The sequence below is a fragment of the Equus przewalskii genome, chromosome 19 (assembly GCF_037783145.1).
Source record: "Equus przewalskii isolate Varuska chromosome 19, EquPr2, whole genome shotgun sequence".
NCBI lineage: Eukaryota > Metazoa > Chordata > Mammalia > Perissodactyla > Equidae > Equus > Equus przewalskii.
In genome coordinates, this window is record NC_091849.1 from 23,733,940 (window position 1) to 23,757,386 (window position 23,447).

A 23,447-nucleotide genomic window follows, 5' to 3' on the forward strand; every position below is an offset into this window, starting at 1 on the left:
TGTCATTTTTATTTTTTTTAACCATGGCATTTTGAATCCATTCTGAGAGGTCCACAAAGGGGTAGAAAATAGACTGGTTGGTTCTTACAGAGTTCTGTCAGATCGTTTGCTACCTAATAGCACTTGTGTTATCCTCTATGAAGGATAAAATATATAAAAAGGATACTTTCTTACATGTTTAAAACAAAGTCATCCTCGTTGCTTATTTATTTCTGACTGTAAAAATGAAACTTAGTCTTTGTGAAACATTTAAACAATGCTAACAAGTATAGCAAAATGAAAGTAGAAGTCACGTGAAATCTCAGAGATGATGTCATTCTTAATTAATATTTTAGTGAATTTCCAAACAATCTGTGTCTAAACACACAGTTTTGCATATATGTGATCATACTATACATCCTGATTAGTAACCTTTTTATGTTTGGTAAAGTATCATGAATACAATTCTAGATCAGTGAACATTCACCATCATTTTTAATGCTATGTAGTATTTCAGTGTATAGATATTCCAGTGTATTGGGAAACCTCAGTCCTCCTATGTGTCTCTCCTTTACTTTCATACAGAACACTTCACTTCTGACACTTCTGGTTACCAGATGTGTAGGGGTCCCCTCCCTCCCGCTTCCGCAAGCAATTCTCTGTGACACTAGCTGGGTGTACTACAATTTAACTCAATCCTGACACTATTTACCTGGAGATAGTGTCAGATCCCACAGGTTAAGGGCTCAGTCCTGCAAGGCTGCCCCCACCCCTCTTCAGATGCCAATTGCAAGTCCAGGTTTTCACCTGTGCTTTTAACCAATTGGCTATAAATCTGAGGTTCCCATGACCCCCTCCTCGGGTTCTATTAATTTGCTAGAGCAACTCACAGAACTCAGGGAAACACTTATGTTGACCAGTTTATTAAAGGATATGTTAAAGGATACAGATGAAGAAATACATAGGGCAGGGTATGTGGGAAGGGGCTCAGAGCTTCTATGCACTCTCTGGGCACACCAATCCCCCAGCGCTTCCAAGTGTTCACCAACCCGGAAGCTCTCTGAACCCTGTACATTTGGGATTTTTATGGAGTCTGCATCCTGAAGGTGTGATCCATCACTAAGTCTGTTTTCAGCTCTTCTCCCTTCTCAAGAGAATGAGGGGCAGGGCTGAAAATTCCAAGCTTCTAATCATGGCTTGGTCTGTCCAGTGACCAGCCCTCATTCTGTAGCCATCCAAGAGCCCACCCAAAGTCGCTTCATTATAACAAAACCCACTCCTATCACCCAGGAAATTACAGGGATTCCAGGAGCCCTGTGTCAGGAACTAGGGTCAAAGACCAAATATTAGAACAAGAGATGCTCATAGTGCTCTTGTCACTTAGGAATTTACAAGGGTTTCAGGAGCTCTGTGCAAGGAACCAGGAGCAGAGACCAATATATATATTTTCTATTATCTCACAGCAAGCATAATTTATTTTCCAATTAATTCTGTTAGAGTGAATAATTGACCCTTTTCTAGGTCAAATATTACATACATTTTATATTTTCATATTGTATTCACAAACTGCTCTCCAGTAGTATAAGGGATTGCTCATTTTGCCTCATCCTCATGAATACTAAATACATCAACCTTTTAATATTTGCCAGTGTGATGGGTTACCAGAAAATCTCATTGTGTCTTTTGGATTTCTTTAGTAACCAGTAATACATCAAATAATGTTATTATCCATTTGCATTTCTTCTTTTGTAAATTACATTTTTAGTCTCTATTGCCTAATTCTTTTCTTGAAAATATCTGTAAGAACTCCTTACATACTAAGAATTGGCTGGCATTTAAATCAGCATGAAACATTGCAACAGAAGCTTCTCTGTCAAACAGCTTCCTGCTGTCACTTCTTTTAACTGGTCTAAATCACAAGTTATCCTTGGTAGCTTTGGTGGCCATTTCCTTCTCAGTGCATCAGAGGGTTGGAATTGGCTCTTGTTAGTTATTCTTGGGAGGGAGAAGGCAAAGGTCCAAAGTAAAAGGCATTTGAATTTTTAAAAGCCTGAAATAATATAAATATATTTAGGACCAAAAATATTTTTCTGTAAATAGACATTCCCCACATTTTTTTGATGCTGACCTTTCTGATCCCTTGTCAGTGTCATCAGTGTTCTCCATTCATCACAGCTTCCTTATTTGTAAGTGTCACAACATGCTTTTCCCTCATTCTTACAATCTCTGAGGTCCCAGGCTCCCAAATGGCCTGTTTTTTCTGTTCCCCACTTGCTTGTTTTTGGTACTCACTCCTTCTGAGTTTCAGGTTTCATTTCCTTTAGGGACATCTGCCATGAATCGTAGCAAATCATCCATCACAACTTCTTAGTTAAATGTTACTTATTAATTTCCTTTTAACTGGGTACACATTTAACTTTTGATATTTTAAATAGACTGTAACAGTTTACTTTCTTTCTGTTTCCTTCCAGTTTACCGGACAAGTGGACATCATTTTACTATTTAAAAAAATATTCTCCATTTGTCTATTTGTATAGCCTTCCAATGTCTTGATTTTTCTTAAAATTATGTAAGAAAAATGTATTTTTACTACAATGAATATTCAGTTGGTTAATTATTAAGCTATTGTGCTCCTCATTTGTTTCACTACTAGTATCAAATTTTCCCTGTTAAAAAGAGTCCTCTGTTTCCCAAATTCTCTGAAATTAGCATGTTCTACTAGCAAAAGCTGAAGTGAATAAATTATTTTGTAAAAATAAATTTTTATTATTGCGAATGAAAAGATATGGTACTAACAGGCCTGGATTTGTGTCCTGGGTTGGCTACTAGTTAACTGTTTGCTGTAAGCAAGTCACCTAACTTTTCAGGACTGTGCAAGATTGTCTCGGTCTCAAGTTAATCAGGGGGATCCCTTCCAGCCTTAATATTCAGCCATCCTGCATCATGGTCAGTGTTAGATATTTTGAATATTAGATGAGAATAAGTTCAAATAGCTCTTTGAGTCATCTTTCAAAAATATTATTTCAGTAAAGCAAAAATTGGCCAGATGAGCAAGCCTTCTTAGCAAACTTCCTGGAGGAAAAGAAAACAGTAAGTTTAGAGAAATACCTTCTTTGAAAACAGGTGATATTTTCTCTGGACTGACTTGTTTTAAGTATTTTAAAATGACAACTCTCCTCCTGTTTTCCCTTTTCTGATCCTAACATTTATTCTTAGAGTAATAGTCGATGAATAAGTGAGATTTGAATGTTTTAACATAAGGAAACATTCATTTTTCCCTTCTGGACTTAAGTTTTAGAGTGCTTGTTTTGGCCTTGGAAATGTTGATTTCACTCAGGGCTTAAACTATGAAACACTTCACCAGTAAATTTCAGATTTACTTAGGAAATGAGACCTGAGGGGTGTAGGTGGCCTTGTGGCAAGATTGACTCAGTTTGACTAGAAGAGTTCCTGGGTTTTCTTATTTTCTTACACTTTATATTGTCCAAAGCAAAAGAAAGATTGATTTCAGAGCACTTTAGTGTGAAAGTTGTATTTGCTTGTAACGAATTACAGCAGGTCATTGGCTCACTGCAAGAATATGTGAGTGTAGCTGCCATGTTAAGGATATTAATCCAATTTATTTTACAAATATTATAAAGTTTTCTAAGTATCATTAGTTATTTTTACAGTTAAGAAACATAGACCTCATAACTATCATTGGGGAGATACATGCAAAATGAAATCTGATGATTACATTTCAAGTATAGGGCCTGCTCGATTCAAGTCATCTGAAGTAGTATAGCATAGACTTACAAAAAGGAGAATATGGAAGGGAAGGGAAGAAACCTGGATAGAGTGAGAAAGTTTAACATAAGCCAAGTTTAGACTTCCAGAAGGAAAGAAAAGAGAGAATAGAAAAAGGCAATAGTTGAAGAAATGGTAGCTGAGAATTTCAAGGATTAATGCAAGACTAGAATCTTCTGATTCAGGAAGTCCAGCAAAACTCAGGCAGGATAGATAAAAGCAAATCCATGTCTAGACTCATCATAGTGAAAAATAAAGAACACAGAAGACAAAGACAAGATCTTAAAAGGAGTCAGAGGGAGGAAAAAAAGCCATACTACTTTAAAAAGACCAATATTAAGATTCACTTAATATTAAGCAGCTCACGTCTCAACAGATAGTGGAAGCTAAAAGACAATGAAATAATATCTTCACACTTCCAAGAGGACATTACAATATAAACCAAGAATTAGATACCCAGTAAACCTAATTTTTAAGAATTTGTATAAAATGAAAACATTTTCATCCAAACAAAAACTGAGATAGTTTACTGTTATCAGACTACACTAAATAAACATCTAATGGATATACTTTGGGACAAAGGAAAAATTATCAAAGGAAGAGTATCTCAGCTGTGAGGTAGAATAATGAGCAGGGAAAATGCCAAATGTAGGTAAAGAGAGACATTGACTATATAAAACAACAACAATAATGCCTAATTTGTACTATAAAATTAAAAATAAATAAAAGTAAATACTAGAAGTGAGCATTTAAGTCAGTAAGAAATAAGTAAAAGCCAGTCTAAGGTCCTAGTTTTATTCTGGAAAAGATTTAAGAGATCAGCATTAAGCCTGCATTGTCCAGTATGTTATCCATTAGCCACATGTGGTAATTTAAACTTGAATTCATTAAAATTGAATTTAAAATTCAGTTTCTCAGTTGCACTATAGCTAGATTTGAAGTGCTCAGTAGCCACATGTGGCTAGTGGCTCCTTTATTGGACAGCACTGATAGTTCATCATCTCAGAAAGTTCTATTGGACAGTGCTGCTTTAGATAGGAAGTAAAGTATGCACGTTAAAATGTCTACAGTAACCACCAAAACAGGCACTAAACCACGGGTTGTATTGCATACCTAGAGGGGCATTAGGAAGTGTTTGGCATTATTTTGGGTTATCCTAGCAGCTGGTATGGGCAGGTAGCAAGGATCCTAAACATCCTGCAATACAAGGTTCAGTTCCACAGCAGAAGGAACGTTGCCACCCTAAATCTAGTTATGCAATAAAAACGGCATCACGGGAGATAAAACAGCACATTGAATGGTCCGATTTGCCAGAAGTACATAATTTCAAGTGTGTGTACATCTAATCATGTGGCTTCATATGTGTAAGAATAAGTGGACAAAATTACAAAGAGAAATTGACAAATTCACCATTATGGTAGATGTCTTTTTAAATGACTGCCAGTAATTGATTGATCAAGTAAATTTAAAAGGTAATGATAAAGAATATTTGAGGGGCCAGACCTGTGGTTTGGACCCTGGGCACAGATCTAGCATTGCTCATTAAGCCATGCTGAGGTGGCATCCCACTTAGCAGAGCCAGAAGAACCTACAACTAGAATATACAACTATGTACTGGGGGGCTTTGCAGAGAAGAAGGAAAAAAAGAATATTTGAACAACAGAATTCTCAATTCTGATCTAGTGGACATATAACATCAGTGCACAACAATAGGAGAATATCAGTTCTTTTCAGGGATACGTGGAATATTTACAAAAAATGCCCATGAAGTCATAAAGAACATCTGAACAATTTTCAAAGGCCATATTCTCTGGCCCCATTTCAAAAAAATTAGAAATTTAATAACAAAAGAAAACTTAGAAAAGATTCCATGTTTATAAATTTAAAAATTACTTCTAACTCAAGGGTCAAAGGGAGGACATAATTTAAATAAGAGGATATTTAGAATTAAACAATAATGTAAATCATAATATCAGAACCTGTGAGATGCAGCTAAACTAGTGCTTAGAGTGAAATACGTGGTCTTAAATGCCAATATTGGAAGTGAGGAAAGGCCGAAAACTAATGAGTGAAAGCATATGATAATTGAAAAAGTTAGGAGGCCAGGGTCTTGATGCCCTACAACTTGCTTTCATATGACTTAGAGAGAGGGAGAACAAATATTGCTAATTATTAGCAGTTGATAAATTTTAGGAGAAGGGCATAGGTTCTTATTATCCCATTCTTTCAATGTTTCTATAGGTCTGAAATATTTTGAAATACATTGGGACAAGGCGGGGGAGAAAACAGCAGTTCCTTTGAAATCAAGATTAAGGCAAAGATGTCCATTATCACCACTTCTGTTCTGCACTGTATTGAAGATCTTAGCCAGTGCAATATGACAAGCAAAAGAAATGAAAAGTGTAAGGATTAAAAAGGAAGAAAAATTATCATGATTTGCACATTTTCTGATGGTCTATATAGAAAATTCAGAAGAATCTGCAGGTAAATTATTAGGATTAGTATGATGAGGTTGCTAGAGATAGACTAATACTTAAAAATCTGTTGCATTTCTATATATCAGCAACAGTTAGAAAATGGCATTAAAACTAGTCATCATTTAAAACAGCAACAGAAAAGCTAAAGTACTTAGGAATAAATCAAAGATGTATAATACCTCAATGGAGAAGAAGTAAAAACTTGATTGAAAGACTGTAAAGTCTAAAATAAAGAAGAGTATCTGCCATGTTTATGGATAGGAAAAGTCAGTACTGTAGGGTGTCAGTTTTTCCCAAACTTATCTATTATTGGGTACAATTCTAATTAAAAACTCTAACAGGTTTTTAACAGAACTTGATAGAGTTAATTCTAAATGTATAGAAAAGCAGTGCTCAAGAATGGCCCAGACACTTATGAGGAAGAACAAGAAGGTTGATAGTCTTGCCCTACCGCATATTAAGACTTGTCATAATTAGGACAGTGTGCAGAGATAGACAAACCAATGCAACAGAAAGAGAGATCCCAGAAATAGACACGTACATGTCTGCAAACTTTAGTAGTGACAGAGGTAGCATTGAAGATCAGTAGAAAAAGGATGGAGTATTCCGTACCCACACTTAGTGAGTACCTGGGCTTGTAATACTTTTATATGTTTCTTAGAGATTGTTCCAAGAAGTATGCTGGCTCTGGGGATAGAGGGAAGGACCTCACCATTGCCATCAGGTACAAATTGTGTTTCTGGAGTCTGGTGCCTCTAGTTCTCCATGAACTCCTAAAATTAAATGCAAAATTTCACCTAATTTTTCTGGATGAGTGTTCATCAGATTCTCAAAGGAGTTCTTTGGCCCCCAAATGGTTAAAAGCTACTGCATTCTTGACCATTATATGACACATTTGGTTACTGAGCTCCCCACTGGATGCTATGGGATCACCAAAGAATGTCATCAAACACGGCTTGGGGTGCAGAGGGTGTAAGGTGGACAAGAGCAAGAAAGTGTCCTCAAAGAGGTAACGCTTGAGCTGAGCTGAGTGTGGAGGAGTACAGGTGATTTATTCTGACTCCAGAGGGGAAAAGGAGGATTCTAGGCTAAGAAAACAAGGTGTGCAAAGCATGGAGCCAGAGCTTGGATCCTGTGAGGAAGTGCACCTGTAATTGAGTATGAATAGTTGTAAGGAGAATATTAAGAAATGACAAGAAATGAGGCTAGAAAGATAATCTGTTTACCAAATATTTCAGGGATTTCTATTCTGTGCTAATGAATAATGTTCTTGGCATATTTCATTTTTTGAGGAAACATCTAGGAGTAAATTTAACATAAAACATGTTATCTCTAAAACAGAGATAGATGTGGTGGAAGGCATTGAGGTACATGGAGTCTAGGAAGACTCGCAAATTTCTGACCCAGTTTGGTGCTTTACTTTACAAGAAAAAGTTTGCAACAATGGTTGATTTTACTGTTGTAGTTATTGTTTGGGTGAGGATAAGGGGGAAATGAAACATGTTGCAGGTGACCTTTCTATGGTAGAATATCCAGGTGGAAATGCTTAATGGACTGTATTATTCATGTACTGTATATATTATGTAGCTGGTTGTAGATAAACATTTGGTTGCAAATCATCGGAATATGAGTAGTAATTTGAAGTCATGGGAAGAATGGATGTTGAAAAATATGATTTGGAGGGCAGAAGGCCATGGACTTGGAAGGAGATGCTGTTTAAGGACCTGAGCTAGGAGCTGGACACAAAGAAGTGGTCAGGAGCTCCATTACAAATTTAGCCTGTCATCCTTTCTCCCCTTTCTCTTAGCCCTGTCACCAGAAAGTCGACCATGGCAGCCTTAGGTACCATAGACTTAAGGGAATAGGTATGAAAATTGTAGGTAATGAAGAAAGAGGAACAGGATGCTTCTGTGCGCACTGGGCAGGGGCATTGGAAGAGGATGGCCAGAGTAGGAAACAGAAGACCTGAGTCCCCATTTCACTTATTCTAGTAACTATCTGAGTGACCTTGAGCAAGTCACTTGGCTGCTCCAAGCCCCAATTTCCTCATTTATAAAATGAGTTTGCTGAAATCTACCTTCACTTACAGGGTTGTGATGAGGACAAAGGAAATCGTGGATGAAATCAGTTTGTAGTGTATAAAGTGCTATATTATATTGTCAGTCAGTTTTGGTCTGGAGGTGGTGGTAGGGAGCTAACTGCAAAAAATCTGTTGAACTGAATGCCTAGGGCAGGCAAAAATTCCTTTTATAAGGTCAAAGTCATGCAATCATCCATTTGTAGAGCAGAAAGAGACCTTAGAAATAATCTTATAGGTGAGAATGCAGAAATATGCAAAGGTTATTCACTTGACGCTACTCACTTAACATTCTACAGAAATTTCACATCAGGGCCAACACTGGAAGCCAGGTCTCCTCCCTTTAGGTCTAGGGTTCATTCCAACTGAATTAGCACTGTCATGCAGGGGGACCTTTCAGAAAGTCATGGATATGTTGATGAACGTGACAGAATCCAAACAGCGTATTGATACCTGAGGTCGTTCTTATCAGGAGTGCTAGACTGCAACTCCATCTGGAACAGAATATGTTTATTCTAACACCAAAGAGGGAAAGAATTTGTCTTAAACTGACTCATTGGCATTGCTTGCAGCTTTCTTGGAATGTTGTACTACATCAATGATTAGTCAGAGTTATAATAGGGACAGAATGCTGTCAAAATGTGAGTGGCTTTTGGAAACTTCTCAAGGGGCTGCCTCCCGCCTCTCTTCCTCTGTTTTCCACAAGGTCTTTATAAACCTCCTGCTGCTCTACTGCTCATCCTCCAGCGTAATGAGACATTGTAGTAGTGCGATTGTGCTATGTGTGTGAATATGTGAGCAGATAGACCACTGGACTAGTCTTTCCATAATAATGCTTCATTAGTCCTTGTTCATGCTGCGATAGTAATGGGATGAAGCCTGGCTTTCAAAAACTGGAATTTTACCATTAAGAGTAGCATCTTTGAAAACAAATTAATAATATTGTCTGTGTTATACTGAACTTTTATTGTATGCTGGACACTATTCTGAACACTTTACATATGTAATACCATTTAATTCTCATTAATCCTATGAGGCAAGAACTTTTTTATTTGCCATTTTATAGATGAGGAAAGTAGAACTGAGAGATCGGTAACTTAGCCTGATGTCACTCAGCTAGGATTTAAATTTAAGTCTGATACGAATGCTTATTCCCTTTCCACACTTAGCAGCCATATCATCCATCTTAGCAAATCGTTGAACTTTCTTTAGCTCACATTCTTCAGCTATAAAATGGAGATCACATGAATAGCTTCTGTACCCATCTTCACAGATGTTGGAAAGATAAAATGGGCAGGAAGCATTTTTCAAACTCTAAAGTGCTATATAAGTGTGTTTTGATGATTATTAATGTTGTTTACAAACCGCTCTGTAAATGTTTTTGTCTGTTATTCATGTTGTTTATTTTTGTTATAACAATTATAATTTTACCTGACACTAAAGCTTTTCTTTTAAAAGAGTAAAACTGGCAGTAGTTTCTGTGGTTCTCTATTACTGGTATTTTGATAATGCTATTGAATGGTTCACCCTGATTTGGGGTTTCTGTGATGTGGAAAATCGTACAGGAGTTCAAATCTGATATATTTTCTAGGGAGATCTGTAAGTTTATTTTCTAGTATCAAGGAGAATGATTTGGTGTGGTAAGGTGGTCTATAAAGGCTTGATGTGTGTCTTTTTAAATCTTATCATGAATGCCTTTGTGTTAAATACAGCTAGTACACCATAACACTTCAAATGCCAGTGTGAAGCTTGGATGGATCTTCCTAGTGATTTAAAATGATTACCTGAGATCAGTGATCATCCAATAGTCACAAGGCACGGCGGGGCACTTCAGAATCCTTGATTGTGTCCCGAGACTCTATTGTGTCCCTTTTCTCCCAGGGCTCGGTGTCATATATAACCACCTTTCAGCTTTATGGCGGGCGCCTCCGGTGCAATGTCATCATCTCTCCCCCTCCACTTGTGCTGCATTGCAGGCGTTGCTTGAGTCCATGGTTGATGCTGCCGAGAATCTTTGTCCCAATGTGATGAAAAAAGCCCACATTCGACAAGACTTGATTCATGCCAGCACTGAAAAGATTTCCATTCCACGTACCTTTGTTAAAAATGTCCTGTTGGAGCAGTCTGGAATTGATATCCTTAACAAAATTAGGTAGGTTTATAATGTTAATAAACCTAGGATCTGCAGATTCTGTGAATGCAGTCAAGGAAGCTATAAAGAGTGTTATTATTGCCTTTATCCATATATAATGTGTTTAGGCATATCTAATAGGCAGTGACTATATATAAATATATGCATAGCTGTGCATAAATGCATAGGTTTATACATTTTCAAAATAAGATGACCACAGATAGGCTTGTGTTACAGAAGAGCCTACACTTGTCTGCTCTTTTTAAGGGTTTTATTTTTAATGGGGAGAGGGGTACATGTTTGTGATCCCTTTTTTCTGCTTCTGAAGCTTATCTTTCACCTTTATAAATTGCTAACTTGAGATTGAGGTCAGTTTGCTTTCTACCACCATACTATTATAAGCAAATGTGTAGCCTATAATTAGGCAAAGAGGCCCACTATGACCTCACCATATTTTCCTTCGGTCGGTCTGTGATACTGTGTACGTGCTCATGGTGCTATGGAGTGTTTATAAAGATTTCTACTTGTTAGAGTTTGAAAAATATGCCAAGATAGAAATATTTAGAAGGTGTGATCACCAACAAACCTTTCTGGATTTTTACATAGAGACTCTGGGATAATTACCAGTATTACATGATAGTTCAGCTAATTCTCATTATGTTTCTTAGCTGGGGAATCAGATGAATTAGAAACCAAGTTCAGAAGCATTTTAAGTTTCCCATTTTAACCATTTCTGAATCCGGATAAGAATATTTAGCAAAATAACAGCTCTTATCTGGATAGCTGGGAGTTGTACTAAAATATAATGATATAGCTAAATGATAGCCTGCAAGAAAATGAGAGTCAAAAACCAAGTAAAGCCAAAAATTATATCATCACGATGTAGATATTGAAGGCCGACAACCTGAAGGCTAGATTGTGGAATTTTGAAGGTTAAGAAATTCTGCAGTAACTGGACAGTCTCAGGCCAAAGATGCAGCTGTCCTCAGTGTGCGTGTGATTTTTAAAAAAATAACAGATCCTAGTGCCTACTCAACTGAATAGTAAGACAATTGGAAGGACTTGAGAAATTTAAAAAAGACTTTCAAAGGGTTTATAGGACCCATAGATTAGTGATTGTATGAGCTCTAGTCCTTACAAGGTATGCTTACAAGTTTCTATAACCCGTGGTTTCAGAATTTTCATTGAAGCCCTTTTAGTATGAAGGAGAAAAAAACGTATTGACCGCCATTCTTTCATGATACATAATGGATTGAACCGCCAGTAGATCATACTCTGATGCCTTTACTGGAGTACCAAATTCTGTCAAATACGGTCATTTCCCCTGAAAATGGGCAAACTCTGATAGATGAACAGCAGTATAGAACTTCTCATATGAATGAATCAATTATATGTCCATTAACTCCTTACTTGGCTTTTTGTAATACGTTACACTGAGCCTGGAGAGAATGAAAGTATGCGCACCCACACGTACATGGATGTATACATTCATATGCATGTGTGCACGTGCAGATTAAGTCCAATCGTTTCCTCTAAAAATTTTGCAAACTGGAAGTTCAATCAGTAAGGAAGTATAGCATCCAATAGCAAAATGATAGAACAATCTTGAGTCATTAAAAAAAATTGCATTTTTAAGAATCTTTTTGGGGGCTACAATTTGAAATAGATAACCCGCTCCTCCCTAGCTCAGAGAGAGAGAGAGAAAGGGAGAGAGAGAGAAAAGAGAGAGAACTAAACTACTGACTCTATAGTTTTATGGGGAAGTAAAATTCCCAAAGATGTCTAAAAAGAATCAGAGGAAGCACTTATTAAAGTTAGATTCCCAGGCCCCTCTGGAGGTTTGGGGTGGGACCCAGTAAGCTGCATTTTTAATAAGAGACCCAGTGCATCTTATCAATGGACACTTTTGGGGAGTAATAAAGTATCAGATAAGCCAAATAGCTACAGAGACCTTGTTTCAGAGACAGAAATTAAAGAAACATCCTTTTATCTTTCGCCTTGACAATTTTTAACGTAGGCATCGAAGAGTTACTGCTTCCATTCTTCTGCCCGCCCGTCGGAAGTCTTCCTGGGCAGAGAAATGGCGATGCACATTATTGCCTTTAGTTAGAAAGGTTTTTCCCTGTTACGCAGATATACTTCCAACTGTAGCTTTAGCATAGAATCCTTTTATTTTGATAACTCCTTTCCCTGCTCTAAAAACTTTAAATATGTTTACTTTGAAAGCACACTGGGCTTATGAGGCAGTGTTGGAATGTGGGGACATGTCTCTCAGCGCATTTACCTTTAAATGTATTGTGCATTTATCTACCTTTGTGCATATGTGCGTTTAGGTAGGGTTATTCAGACTGAAAACACACATGGAATTTGAATTCTTGGGAGTACCAAATCACTAAAATACCAGCTATCTGACCAAAACCTTAGTGGCTGAGTTGTTTGTTAGTGAAAACTACCGGCTATTTTCTGTTGTCTCGGCCCCTTTTTAAGGTCAGGCAAGAAGCACTAAAACTGAACATTTTGGTAGCCTCTGTTCATAAAAGACAAGAGAACAGTGAATTTGTACGTATTCAAAGTAAGATGGCAGGTCAAAGCAGAAGGAGTTCAAATTGGTACCATTTGACGAGTAAAAAGTTTTTTTAAAAGGTGGGGGATATGCATATTAAAGTAATAACCCAGGTTTAACAATCAGACTAGACTGTCTTAATTTACTCCAGCCCAAGTTTGTTTTCATTCATGTCAATGGATGGATTGTTCCTCACCACATGGTGCGTATGGTTCCCATTAAGTTTGTCTTTATCCAGATGTTTTTCATTTCTACCACTAAATCTTGAGTTTTGAAATTGCAGAGGCAGGTTGAAATTGGTAAAGAAAGTCTATTACCTGTGTGTTTATGGCAGTGTTTAAGGCTTATTTTTAGAAGTCCTTGGCCCTAATCACACCCTCTTATATTCCGTTTTCAAAGACAGAAACGGAATCACAGTTGAGCTTATCAGCATAGCCTCAAGGGTGGGAGATGTTTTTTCCTTTGCACAAATTAAAATGCTCCTCTGTCCTTTTGATTTTCACATAGTGAAGTGAAGTTGACAGTGGCCTCCTTCCTGTCTGATCGAATTGTGGACGAAATTCTGGATGCACTTTCACACTGCCATCATAAACTGGTGAGTGCCATGAACATCTGGAGCGGGACCTCCTCTTTTGGTCTTCTGTGATGCAGCGTGACCTCCAGCCTTTCTACATTTTACTCCTTTGCAGCTTTATAGGTTAAGATTCTGGTTTTCCTCCTTACTCTTCTACGTTGCTTCCAGCCAATCTAGAGGATATTAGAATTTCTCCAGAGGGAGTGGCAGAGGAAAGCAGAAATGATGTCATCCAGAAAAATGCAGGTCGAAAGTCTTGGTGGGCAATGATGTTGAGACTGAGATCTAAAATTAAGATTTTTTAGATTAGTTGGTTAATCTGTGCTCATTTTTTTGCTCTCTGATTTATTTGAGAATGGACTATTCTTGAAAACATGGGGGAAATGAAATATTTGGCGTCCAAAGAAAGTTTGAGTAAAATGGACATGCTCTAGTGATTTTTAGCTGCTGAGTGCCCATCCAGGCCTCTTGGATATAACCAAGGTGAAAAAATAAATTTTCTTAATCTGGATACTGGTTCTACACCAAGGTAAAAGACTCTCCTTCCAATATTGGTGGTATATATGAAAAATATATCAGAAACTTCATGTTTCTTGAACTTCAGGAAGTCCTCCAAGGCTCATTTGAAGGTTTTATTACTGGTTATATCTTACGTCTCAAAAATATTAGCAGTGTGATAAAGTAGAAATCTCCCAAGCAAGTTATGACTTTTTTCCAGAGAAAAAATTCAGATTAACTCTCTGGAATGGAGATACTAGTTTTATGCCATTGAATTGTTGGGTGACACTAGAGAACATCAAAATGAAAGGAACAGTAACAACTTCCTATCCATGAGGCAGACAACATGAGTAATTTGAAAAATTAGTTTCAGGAAAATATATGACTCTCCTCTAAAATCTAAAAGATAAGGTAGACATCTCCAGCAATGCTACTCAGAGAATTGCCCGTGAACCATAGCTGACCCACAAGCAGATGGTTACTAGTACGTGACAAAGTTAGTTCAGCAACCAAAGGAAAACATGGAGAAACTTCTAGAGCAATTTGACCTGACCACAATATCCAAACACATGTTATTTTTCCAATTTTTCATTTCGATTGTATTTTACCAATATATTGCTTTGTGAGAAATTGGAAACGTAAAAATAAAACTGGTTCATCAGTACAGAGAATTTAAGAAGTGCTAGTTTCTAGTTCATGGCACCGTCAAGAGCTACAGAGCTCCCAATTCACACTTTCCTTTTTTAAAATAAGCAGAAACAAAGTCAGTACAGCATCTTTTATAGAAACAGTTTATCCATAACCTACAGCTCCAGGGACTGCCTCAGAATGCCTGCTTGATGCGACAAATACTGGATATTGAATCAACATGACTGCACCGGAGAACTACACCGAAAGTTTGAATTTTTCACTTTTTTTGCATTTATTCTTCTTTGCAGAATTTAAGCACTTGTAGTGCTGGCATTTTCTTTTTACAGTTGTGAAAGAATTGTGTGAATGCACTCTTGTTTTGTAAGAGAGAGCTTAACTGCTCTGTGAAAGAAGTAGAATCTTCAAAATGAAATTTTGTTGTCAAAGACATTCCGATTATATTCATATTTTTTCCCACTTAAGTTTACAAGTGTTCCGAGAGGTTGTGTAGAATCGTTCCCTGGTTCTCCTTGTTTTAAAAGAGTTAAATCAAAGTTCCTGGTGATGCAGCAGCTCAGCACCAGCGCTCATTAATTTCAGCCCAGTTTATTCTACTTCTTACCATTTAATTTTTTAGGTTTACCTGGAAATTAATAAATCATATAAAATATGTTCATTACATGAAAACAATGAAAGTTAGCAATAATTAAAATTATATTAGCAATTTCCTTCCTTTAAGCCCTTTAGAAATAATGAAGCTTGGAATAATTTTATTTCCCCTCGTTAGATACTTTTAAGCATTAGATAGAGAAATAGGAAATAAAATTAATAGAAAGAACAATCCTTATTTTCTTCTAGACTAAGTAGTTTCATTTACTAAAGGAGGTTTTATAATTTCTTGCTTAAAACACTCGGCCCTCCAAAGAAAGATAATGGAAAAGAGGCAAGTTACTCTGGCGTGACTCTGTTACGAGTCGTTGTTAACCACAGGCAGACATAATCCTTCACTGGGCCATCTTGTGGAAGATGTCTTCCGGAATTCAGCTGACCTGCCCTTCCCTCGCTTCTGTGCTTTGATTTCTCCCTGTGTGCATCTTGACTCTCTAGGCTGACCATTTCAGCAGACGTGGCAAGACCCTTCCTCAACAGGAGTCCTTGGAGCTCGAGCTGGCTGAGGAGAAGCCGGTTAAACGCTCCATCATCACAGTGGAGGAGCTCACAGAGATAGAGCGTCTGGAAGACCTGGATACTTGTATGGTAAGACACATCCTTCGGCAGCACCTTATTCCATTCACTGGACTCAACTATTGCTTTTTCAAAAGTCTCACCTTTATAAACCAGACCAGCTAAAACTCTCCCCGGGGGGACAACTCTTTCAGAAACTTGTTGCTGTGCAGAGGCTGTTAATGAAGCTAATAAAGCTTAAGCTTCAGGTCCCCACTAAGGCCTTGTACCTAACTTTCTGTTTGTAATTTTGTAAAACTTCTCTTAATGTTTACACTCCTCCACCCCGCCCAGAGAAGTTGTGAAAGTTTTAGTGAACATAAAACCTGGATCTGTCCTTATAGCCATCGTGGAAAAAATTCCTAAATTAATTAGAAATTGATTAACTTTTAAAGGCCATCTGTGACAGGAAAATATCTTTAAATAAAGAAGCCATTAAAAAAATGTAAGGAAGGACTTTTTCCCGAATAAAAGATGTGGGATGACTATCTCTTTCTTGGTCCTATAATTTATGTTTTCTGTTTCTTCTTATTTTTTCTTTACACTACTTTGGAGTATACTCTTAAATTTGCATTTCCTGTTTAGTTCATATTCTCTTTAAATCACTTGACTTGCTGTGCTTTAGAAGATGGAGTATACACTACAGTGTTTACCTAGCAGTAGGTGTTGATTCCTTACTCATTTTCTAAATTTCACTGGTATATCATCTGACCATATAGTTATAGAGTATTCGGGTTGTTGATACTTTTTTCTCTGAGGACAAGTTTATTCCAGTTCCTATTTCATTATGTAAAAATTTGTGTTATTAGTTTAGTTACTTCTCACTTTACCATAAAAACAGTTGTATATGCCTCTGTGTTCAATATGACTTTATCTTCTGTATTCGATATTTTTGTTTTACTAAAATATCCATTTTTTTAGTAATTCTTTATAATCTGAGAGGGTGTTAGTGAGACTAGGTTTGAGTACTTATGTGCCCAGCTGGATCTACATAAGTTACTGATTTTAGTAATTTTTAGTTGGAGCCATTGTTAAGGAATGGTACTTGTTTTTTTTTTTTTAAAGATTTTTTTATTTTTTCCTTTTTCTCCCCAAACCCCCCCCGGTACATAGTTGTATATTCTTCGTTGTGGGTGCTTCTAGTTGTGGTATGTGGGACGCTGCCTCAGCGTGGTTTGATGAGCAGTGCCATGTCTGCGCCCAGGATTCGAACCAACAAAACACTGGGTTGCCTGCAGTGGAGCGCGCGAACTTAACCACTCAGCCACGGGGCCAGCCCCGGAATGGTACTTGTATTTAACGTTCAAAGCAAGGATCTGATGTGGCCGATACTATTTTTCCAGCCCAGAAGAGAATGTAATGCTTTCAGTCGTTCCTTATTTATACACCATTGTTATCTTTTAAAAATCTGTGAATAAAATGTAGTCATGTGTTGCTTAATAACGGGGATACTATCTGAGAACGCAATGCGTTGCTAGGCAGTTTTGTTGTGGGAACATCAAAGTGTGCTTACACAAGCCAAGATGTATAGTCTAACTACACACCTAGGCTATGTGGTACAGCCTATATAGTATAGCCTCCTAGACTACGAACCTATACAGCGTGTTACTGTACTGAATACTGTAGGCAGTTGAACACAATGGTAAGTATTAGTGTATCTAAACATATCTAAACCTAGCAAAGGTACAGTCAAAATACAGAAAAGATAAAAAATTGTACACTTATATAGAGCACTTACCATGAATGGAGCTCACAGGACTGAAGCTGCTCTGGGTGCATCAGTGAGTGAGTGGTGAGTGGATGTGAAAGCCTAGGACATTACTGTGCCCTACTCTAGACCTTATAAACACTGTACACTTAGGCTGCACTCAATTTATTTTTAAAATATTTTTCTTCAATAATAAATTAACCTTAGCTTACTATAACATTTTTATTTTATAAACTTTAAAAAATTTTTCTAACTTTTTGACTCTTTTGTAATAACAGCTTAAAACACTAACACATTGTGTAGCTATACAAAAAATATTTCCTTTATATCCTTATTCTGTAAGGTTTTTCTGGTTTTAATTTTTTTTTTTTTTTACTTTTTAAACTTTTTGTTAAAAACTAAGACACAAACACACATTAGCCTAGGCTTACACAGGGTCAGAAGCATCAATATCACTGTCTTCCACCTCCATGTCTCATCCTACTGGAAGGTCATCCGGGAAATAACACGCATGGAGCTGTCATCTCCTGTGGTAACAACGCCTTCTAGAATACCTCCTGAAGGACCTGCCTGAGGCACTTCTTGAGGAGGCATCACTCTTTATGAAAATAAGTCCATGGTGGTTTGCTTCGTTTGTTTCCTTTTCTCGTCGTAGGTTTGCCTATAAGCAGATAATGTACCATGAACATTCCTCTCTATTCATGAAAACCTTTCTGTGTTGGGGTCCATGTTTTCAAACTTTTTTTTTTTTTTTTTGAAGATTTTATTTTTTCCTCAAAGCCCCCTGTACATAGTTGTATATTCTTCGTTGTGGGTCCTTCTAGTTGTGGCATGTGGGACGCTGCCTCAGCGTGGTCTGATGAGCAGTGCCATGTCCGCGCCCAGGATTCGAACAAACGAAACACTGGGCCGCCTGCAGCGGAGCGCGCGAACTTAACCACTCGGCCACGGGGCCAGCCCCGATGTTTTCAAACTTTTGAAGGAGCATGTTAAGGTCTGTGAAAGCTTCTGCTAAACCTTTCACTGTGAATTTTCTTGGGGAGTTTTCTTTTTCTTTTCCTGCAGTTTCCTTTTCTCTTGCTGCTTTTTCAGCTATGCATTTCTGTTCCAGTTCCAAAAGCTCCTCATTAGTCGATTCCTCGGGAACCACCTCTAGGGGCTCTTCAGTGTCATCCTCAGCCACACCCAGGTTAAAGTGGTTTGCCATCTCAACCAGCCTGGTTGATTTTCGCAACCTCCTCATCCTTGGCAAATCCTTCGAAGTCATAAACAAACCTCTTAAATGTCTTCTTCTAGATGTACTAGGTGATAGGAATTTTTCAGATCCATTATGATCTTATGGGACCACTGTTGTATATGTGGTCCGTTGCTAACCGAAACTTCGTCATGTGTCACGTGACTGTAGTTGAGTGCCCTTAGATGAAACCCTGTCACATATAAGGAAACTAGCAAAGCTAAAATATAATCCTAGATTTCAAGTATTATTCTAGTATAACTAAAGATGACAAATACTTTTTTATATAACTAGATAAATCTACACATATATTTGGTCTATGTGGAAGAATTATTAAGTTTTTAAAAACTAGCTTGCCCAGTATATTGTAAAATGTATGTTTAATAACTTTTTATTTTGTTTGTATTTTGAGGCAATCGAGGTTGGATGCCATGTAATCACAGAGTAATTATTCCAGAAAGCTCTTAAGCTAACCCTAAAAGAAAATAAGTAGTAGGAAATAGATTTGAATTAAAAATTTTAAAAAGTAATAACTCTACATATCACATTCCTGCCAGAATTATTTGGTCATGTGTGAGTTTCGAAGGGATAAAGCAAATATGAGCTCGTAAAGTGTATTTTGTTGAGTTTATAAGTCATGTGGTTTTGGATGAGAGAGTGTTGGTTAAGAAAGACTGGCTTAGCTACTAAAAGAATGGTTTTAAATTGTACAAGCTTTGTTTTTGCTTGATTGATTGATTTGGTTTTGTTTATGTGAAAGAAAGAAAGATTGTTCTCCTTAAGTAAAGTAGGTGGGGTGAGGGTAGAGGAGAACAATCATTATTTCTTTTCAATTTATTTTTTATTGAGGTATAATTGACGTATAAAGTTTTATTAGTTTTAGTTGTACAACATAATGATGTGATATATGTATATATTGCAAAGTGATTACCACAGTAAGTTTACTTAACATCTGTCACCACACAGTTACAAATTTTTTTCCTTGTTAGGAAAACTTTTACATTCTATTCTCATAGCAGTTTTCAAATAATACAGTGCTGTACATTACATCCCACAAGACTTATTTATTTTATTACTAGAAGTTTGTACCTTTAAAAAAAAATGCATGTGCAGATCATTTTTAAAAAAAGAGATGTAGGACCACCATCAGGACCAAAGGGCCAGCCATGCGGCAGAAGTGGCTTCCATTTTATAAAAACATTCTCATTGCCATGATGCATGAAGCGGCTGGAGTAGATGGAGATCTCTCTGAACTGTACTCTAAGAATGACCCAAGTTAGAAGGGTGGTCTTTTTCTGGTTCAGACAGCCAAGGAGGCAAGCAGTCCAGGCCGTTCCTGACACGAGCACCTGTTGAATCCTAGGATGAGGAGCAGGGCCTCAGCTGTTGAGTGAGTGACAGAGGAACACAAGACAGAACTCTCTATGAAAAACCAAATACTTAACATGGGCAGAAGTTTTAAGTCATGAAAATAGCATTTTTTTTCTGTTTCCCAAATTTTGTCTTTAGTAATTGTTTTAACTAGGCTAATGAGTTGTTAAGTAAGAGAAAACCAGAGCTAAGTTTGCTGTTAGTTTAGTGAAAAAGAACATTTTTGTGTAAAAAGTGCAGTCAGTGGATTTTGTGCTGTAATGATTTCCTTGATACTCTCAGCCAGACCATCGATTCTAAGCCGCCCAAAGACAGTACCATTTACACAGCTGCGGCTACTCCAAGTGCAGGGATCCTAAAGAAAATCAATTTTCTGAGCTTTGACTTCTTACCTGAAGCTAGTGGTACAGACTCACAGCTAACTTGAAAGGAGTAGAGCATTAGATTCACCTTTTTATTACTGCCACAGCCATCTCTCGTAGACAAAGTAGCAAATCATTTTTGTTTCTCATTGACATCTATTACCAAATATTTCACTTTGTGATCCTCGTGTACCCTTTTTAAAAAAGTTGGAAGTACATATTTCAAAGGGAGAGACCTTAGTCTGTGATGGTTTTCTAAATGAGCCTATACATATTTCTTGCTAACATTTATATCTTAAGTGAGCCAATAAATTAGGACACAAGATTAACTGTTGTATAGAAAATTCTCAGAAGCATAAGTGCATGCATGCAACCTTTCCTACTTGGAATTATAAGCCCCTAGAAGGTAGAAATTGTGCCATACCTGCAGCTAGAGCATTGTTGAATGTGACCGCTTTGGGAGGTGCTGTAACTACTGTAGTAACTGAAATGTTTGCTTATAGTCCAAAGCCCTGTGCCACTTTCCCTAGGGGATTCCAAAGTAACTTTGACTCATCACCAACCTGCTGCTTACAGATTCAAGGTTGTTAACAGATCCTGGTATTTTTTTGTCTGTGATGTTCATGACATCTATTAAATCCATTTTTGAATGCTTCTTTAACAGACTTAGTAGAGATTCTGGGCATCTCTTTTTTCCCTGCCCCTGGATATCTTCATGTTTTCTTCCATTTCTCCATGGTCCAAAAGTCAATTCCATTTCAGTGCTTAAGTCTCTTTAGAGAACTAGTAGTTATAATTGCACTAGTGAAGATTTAGGGCCATAAATTAGAGATCCAAATACATATTAGTTTGAATTTAAGGATTGTCTTTTTGGAGGTGGAAACAATAATCTATATGATTGATTTCTTAGAAAGAAATTCTTCACCTTGTCAACACCTATTAAACTTATGCTTTGACTAAGCGAAGGCTGAAATAAGCATGATTGAATGAATTGATGGGGCCTGTTATCTGCTGGAAGGATGACTGAGATAAAGTTGAAGGAAAAGGCTATTTTCTTTAAATGAAATGGTAGAAAGAGGAATCTTTTTTTAAAACTCTGTCTCTGATCAAATACTTGTCTTTGTTTTTTTTCTTTTAACTAGAAAGAAACTAGGAGGTGATCTAGTTCACCTAGTGGGGAGGAGGACAGGCGGAACAAGGACTGTTAGAATAACCTGCAGAGTTTTTCCAACCTATTTCCTTCCGCTCTCAGAGCCCCAGAGATTCTGATATCCTTTGAACTCCAGGGCAGAAAATCAGATAGTAAAGTCTTCTTATTCACTCATTTAATACTTATAGAGTACCTATGACATGCTAGGCACCATTCGAAGCTCTTGATGAAGAGTAATCAGTTTAATTCTTATAACCTATGAGCAATAGGTGTTATTAATATCTTCTATTTAACAAATGAGGAAACTGAGGCATGGAAAATTTAAGTAGTCTGCCCAAGGTTATCTAAGTTCCCCCAAAGGCAGGCAATTTGGTACTGTAGTCTGTATATTTAACCAGTCTGCTGTAATCAATATATGGATGTCATATATGGTATATTTCTTACCATTAGAATTAAATTTTGAGTTAGGTTTAAATAAACTGCATTGCTTTAAGTAAAATAGCCACTTACTAATTCCATATTAAATTAATATGTGAATAGAAACACAAGTGAAAGATATGTGTGCTGTATAGCCATAATGTAAGCCTACAGTTTTTAAACGTTACTGGAAACAACTGTGTCAAAAATCTGCCACGCTCAATTGTTATCCAATTGTTAGAAATGAATCTGGCCATTTTTGGCTTACCTGGAACATTCCATGCGTCTCTTTGTGTTATTTTGTTGGTGACAATGATTAATTAGCTTTGCTATATACTTCTTATCATTTCACCACACATGCCTTATATGTCATCCTGAAATGTGTATTTACTTAGTATCTTTATTGTCTATAGACCATCTGTTCTCCTGCAATCAGGTGCTCTTAGGAAATCAGTATTGCCAACCTATCTTTGAACTTTGGTTTGTTTGTCATTGACCTTTGGGGTATTGAAGGCTATAGTTCTCATTCTACTGATTAGTTATCTCTAAATATTTAATTCGTCACTATATATAGTTTGCTACCTTTAAAAGATCATAGAAAATTGGGGTTTAGGATAATGTGCCAAGTGGGTGAAGAGCTAGTGTCTGCTCCGCAGGCATAACTAGCTCACTAATTGTATATAATTCTTTCAATTATCTTAATGAGTGTCATACTAGTTTTAAATCAAAAGATATTCATGCAGAGAAGCAGTTCACCTGCCTATTGCTATTTCCTAGGAAAAGAATTTTAAAAGGCTTGAATTATTACAGAATACATCTTGTGAATCCTTTCTCCAGTGACAAAATAAAAATTATTTTCCTTTAACAAATTCAGCCTCACATTCAATATATAATTTTTAGGCTTTTAAATACAGATTAAAATTCAGTGAAGATCCATTTGTCTTGGTCAAAATACTATTTTTTTAAACAAATTACCTCATTTTAATGTACCAGCAGTTATTAACTAAACTAACCTATGAACAGTGCTGCCAAGTACGGACTATTAACTTGATATCTCGTTCAAAATTAGTTGCACTAATATTAACTATGTGCACAAGGTTGTTCAAGTCCCAATTGTTCGTTTCCTCTTATAATTTTATTTATCCTGTAATGTCATTTTCTTAGTGATACCACTTTGGAAAATGGAGATTTAACTTTTTAACTACTAGAAGGCAACCTATGAAAACCTCTTAATTTCCAAATTCTAATTTCAAAACTATAGTACTA

General features: G+C 36.9%; 1 protein-coding gene and 1 long non-coding RNA gene across 28 annotated transcripts in view; one reads left to right on the plus strand and one right to left on the minus strand.

Moving 5' to 3' along the window:
• CARMIL1 (capping protein regulator and myosin 1 linker 1) overlaps positions 1-23,447 on the plus strand; it is a 312,501-nt gene that overhangs the window by 233,606 nt on the left and 55,448 nt on the right. For all 25 annotated transcript variants that reach the window (XR_011529654.1, XR_011529655.1, XM_070584187.1 and 22 more), the window contains 3 exons: positions 10,296-10,471; positions 13,521-13,608; positions 15,823-15,972. Coding sequence is in view for 23 of the 25 variants with exons in the window: in XM_070584187.1 (XP_070440288.1) it covers positions 10,296-10,471; positions 13,521-13,608; positions 15,823-15,972 (414 nt within the window). In the remaining 2 variants the exon portion in view is untranslated. The remainder of the gene's footprint in view (positions 1-10,295; positions 10,472-13,520; positions 13,609-15,822; positions 15,973-23,447) is intronic.
• Positions 1-23,447, minus strand: part of LOC139077281 (uncharacterized) — a 36,282-nt gene that overhangs the window by 10,266 nt on the left and 2,569 nt on the right. The window contains exon 3 of one of the 3 annotated variants that reach the window (XR_011529658.1): positions 12,599-13,872. The exons of 1 other annotated variant lie outside the window; for it this stretch is intronic. This is a non-coding gene — a long non-coding RNA (uncharacterized lncRNA). Of the gene's footprint in view, positions 1-12,598; positions 13,873-19,925; positions 20,265-23,447 lie in introns of those variants that run through there. One more of the 3 variants, XR_011529657.1, reaches the window with a different exon arrangement.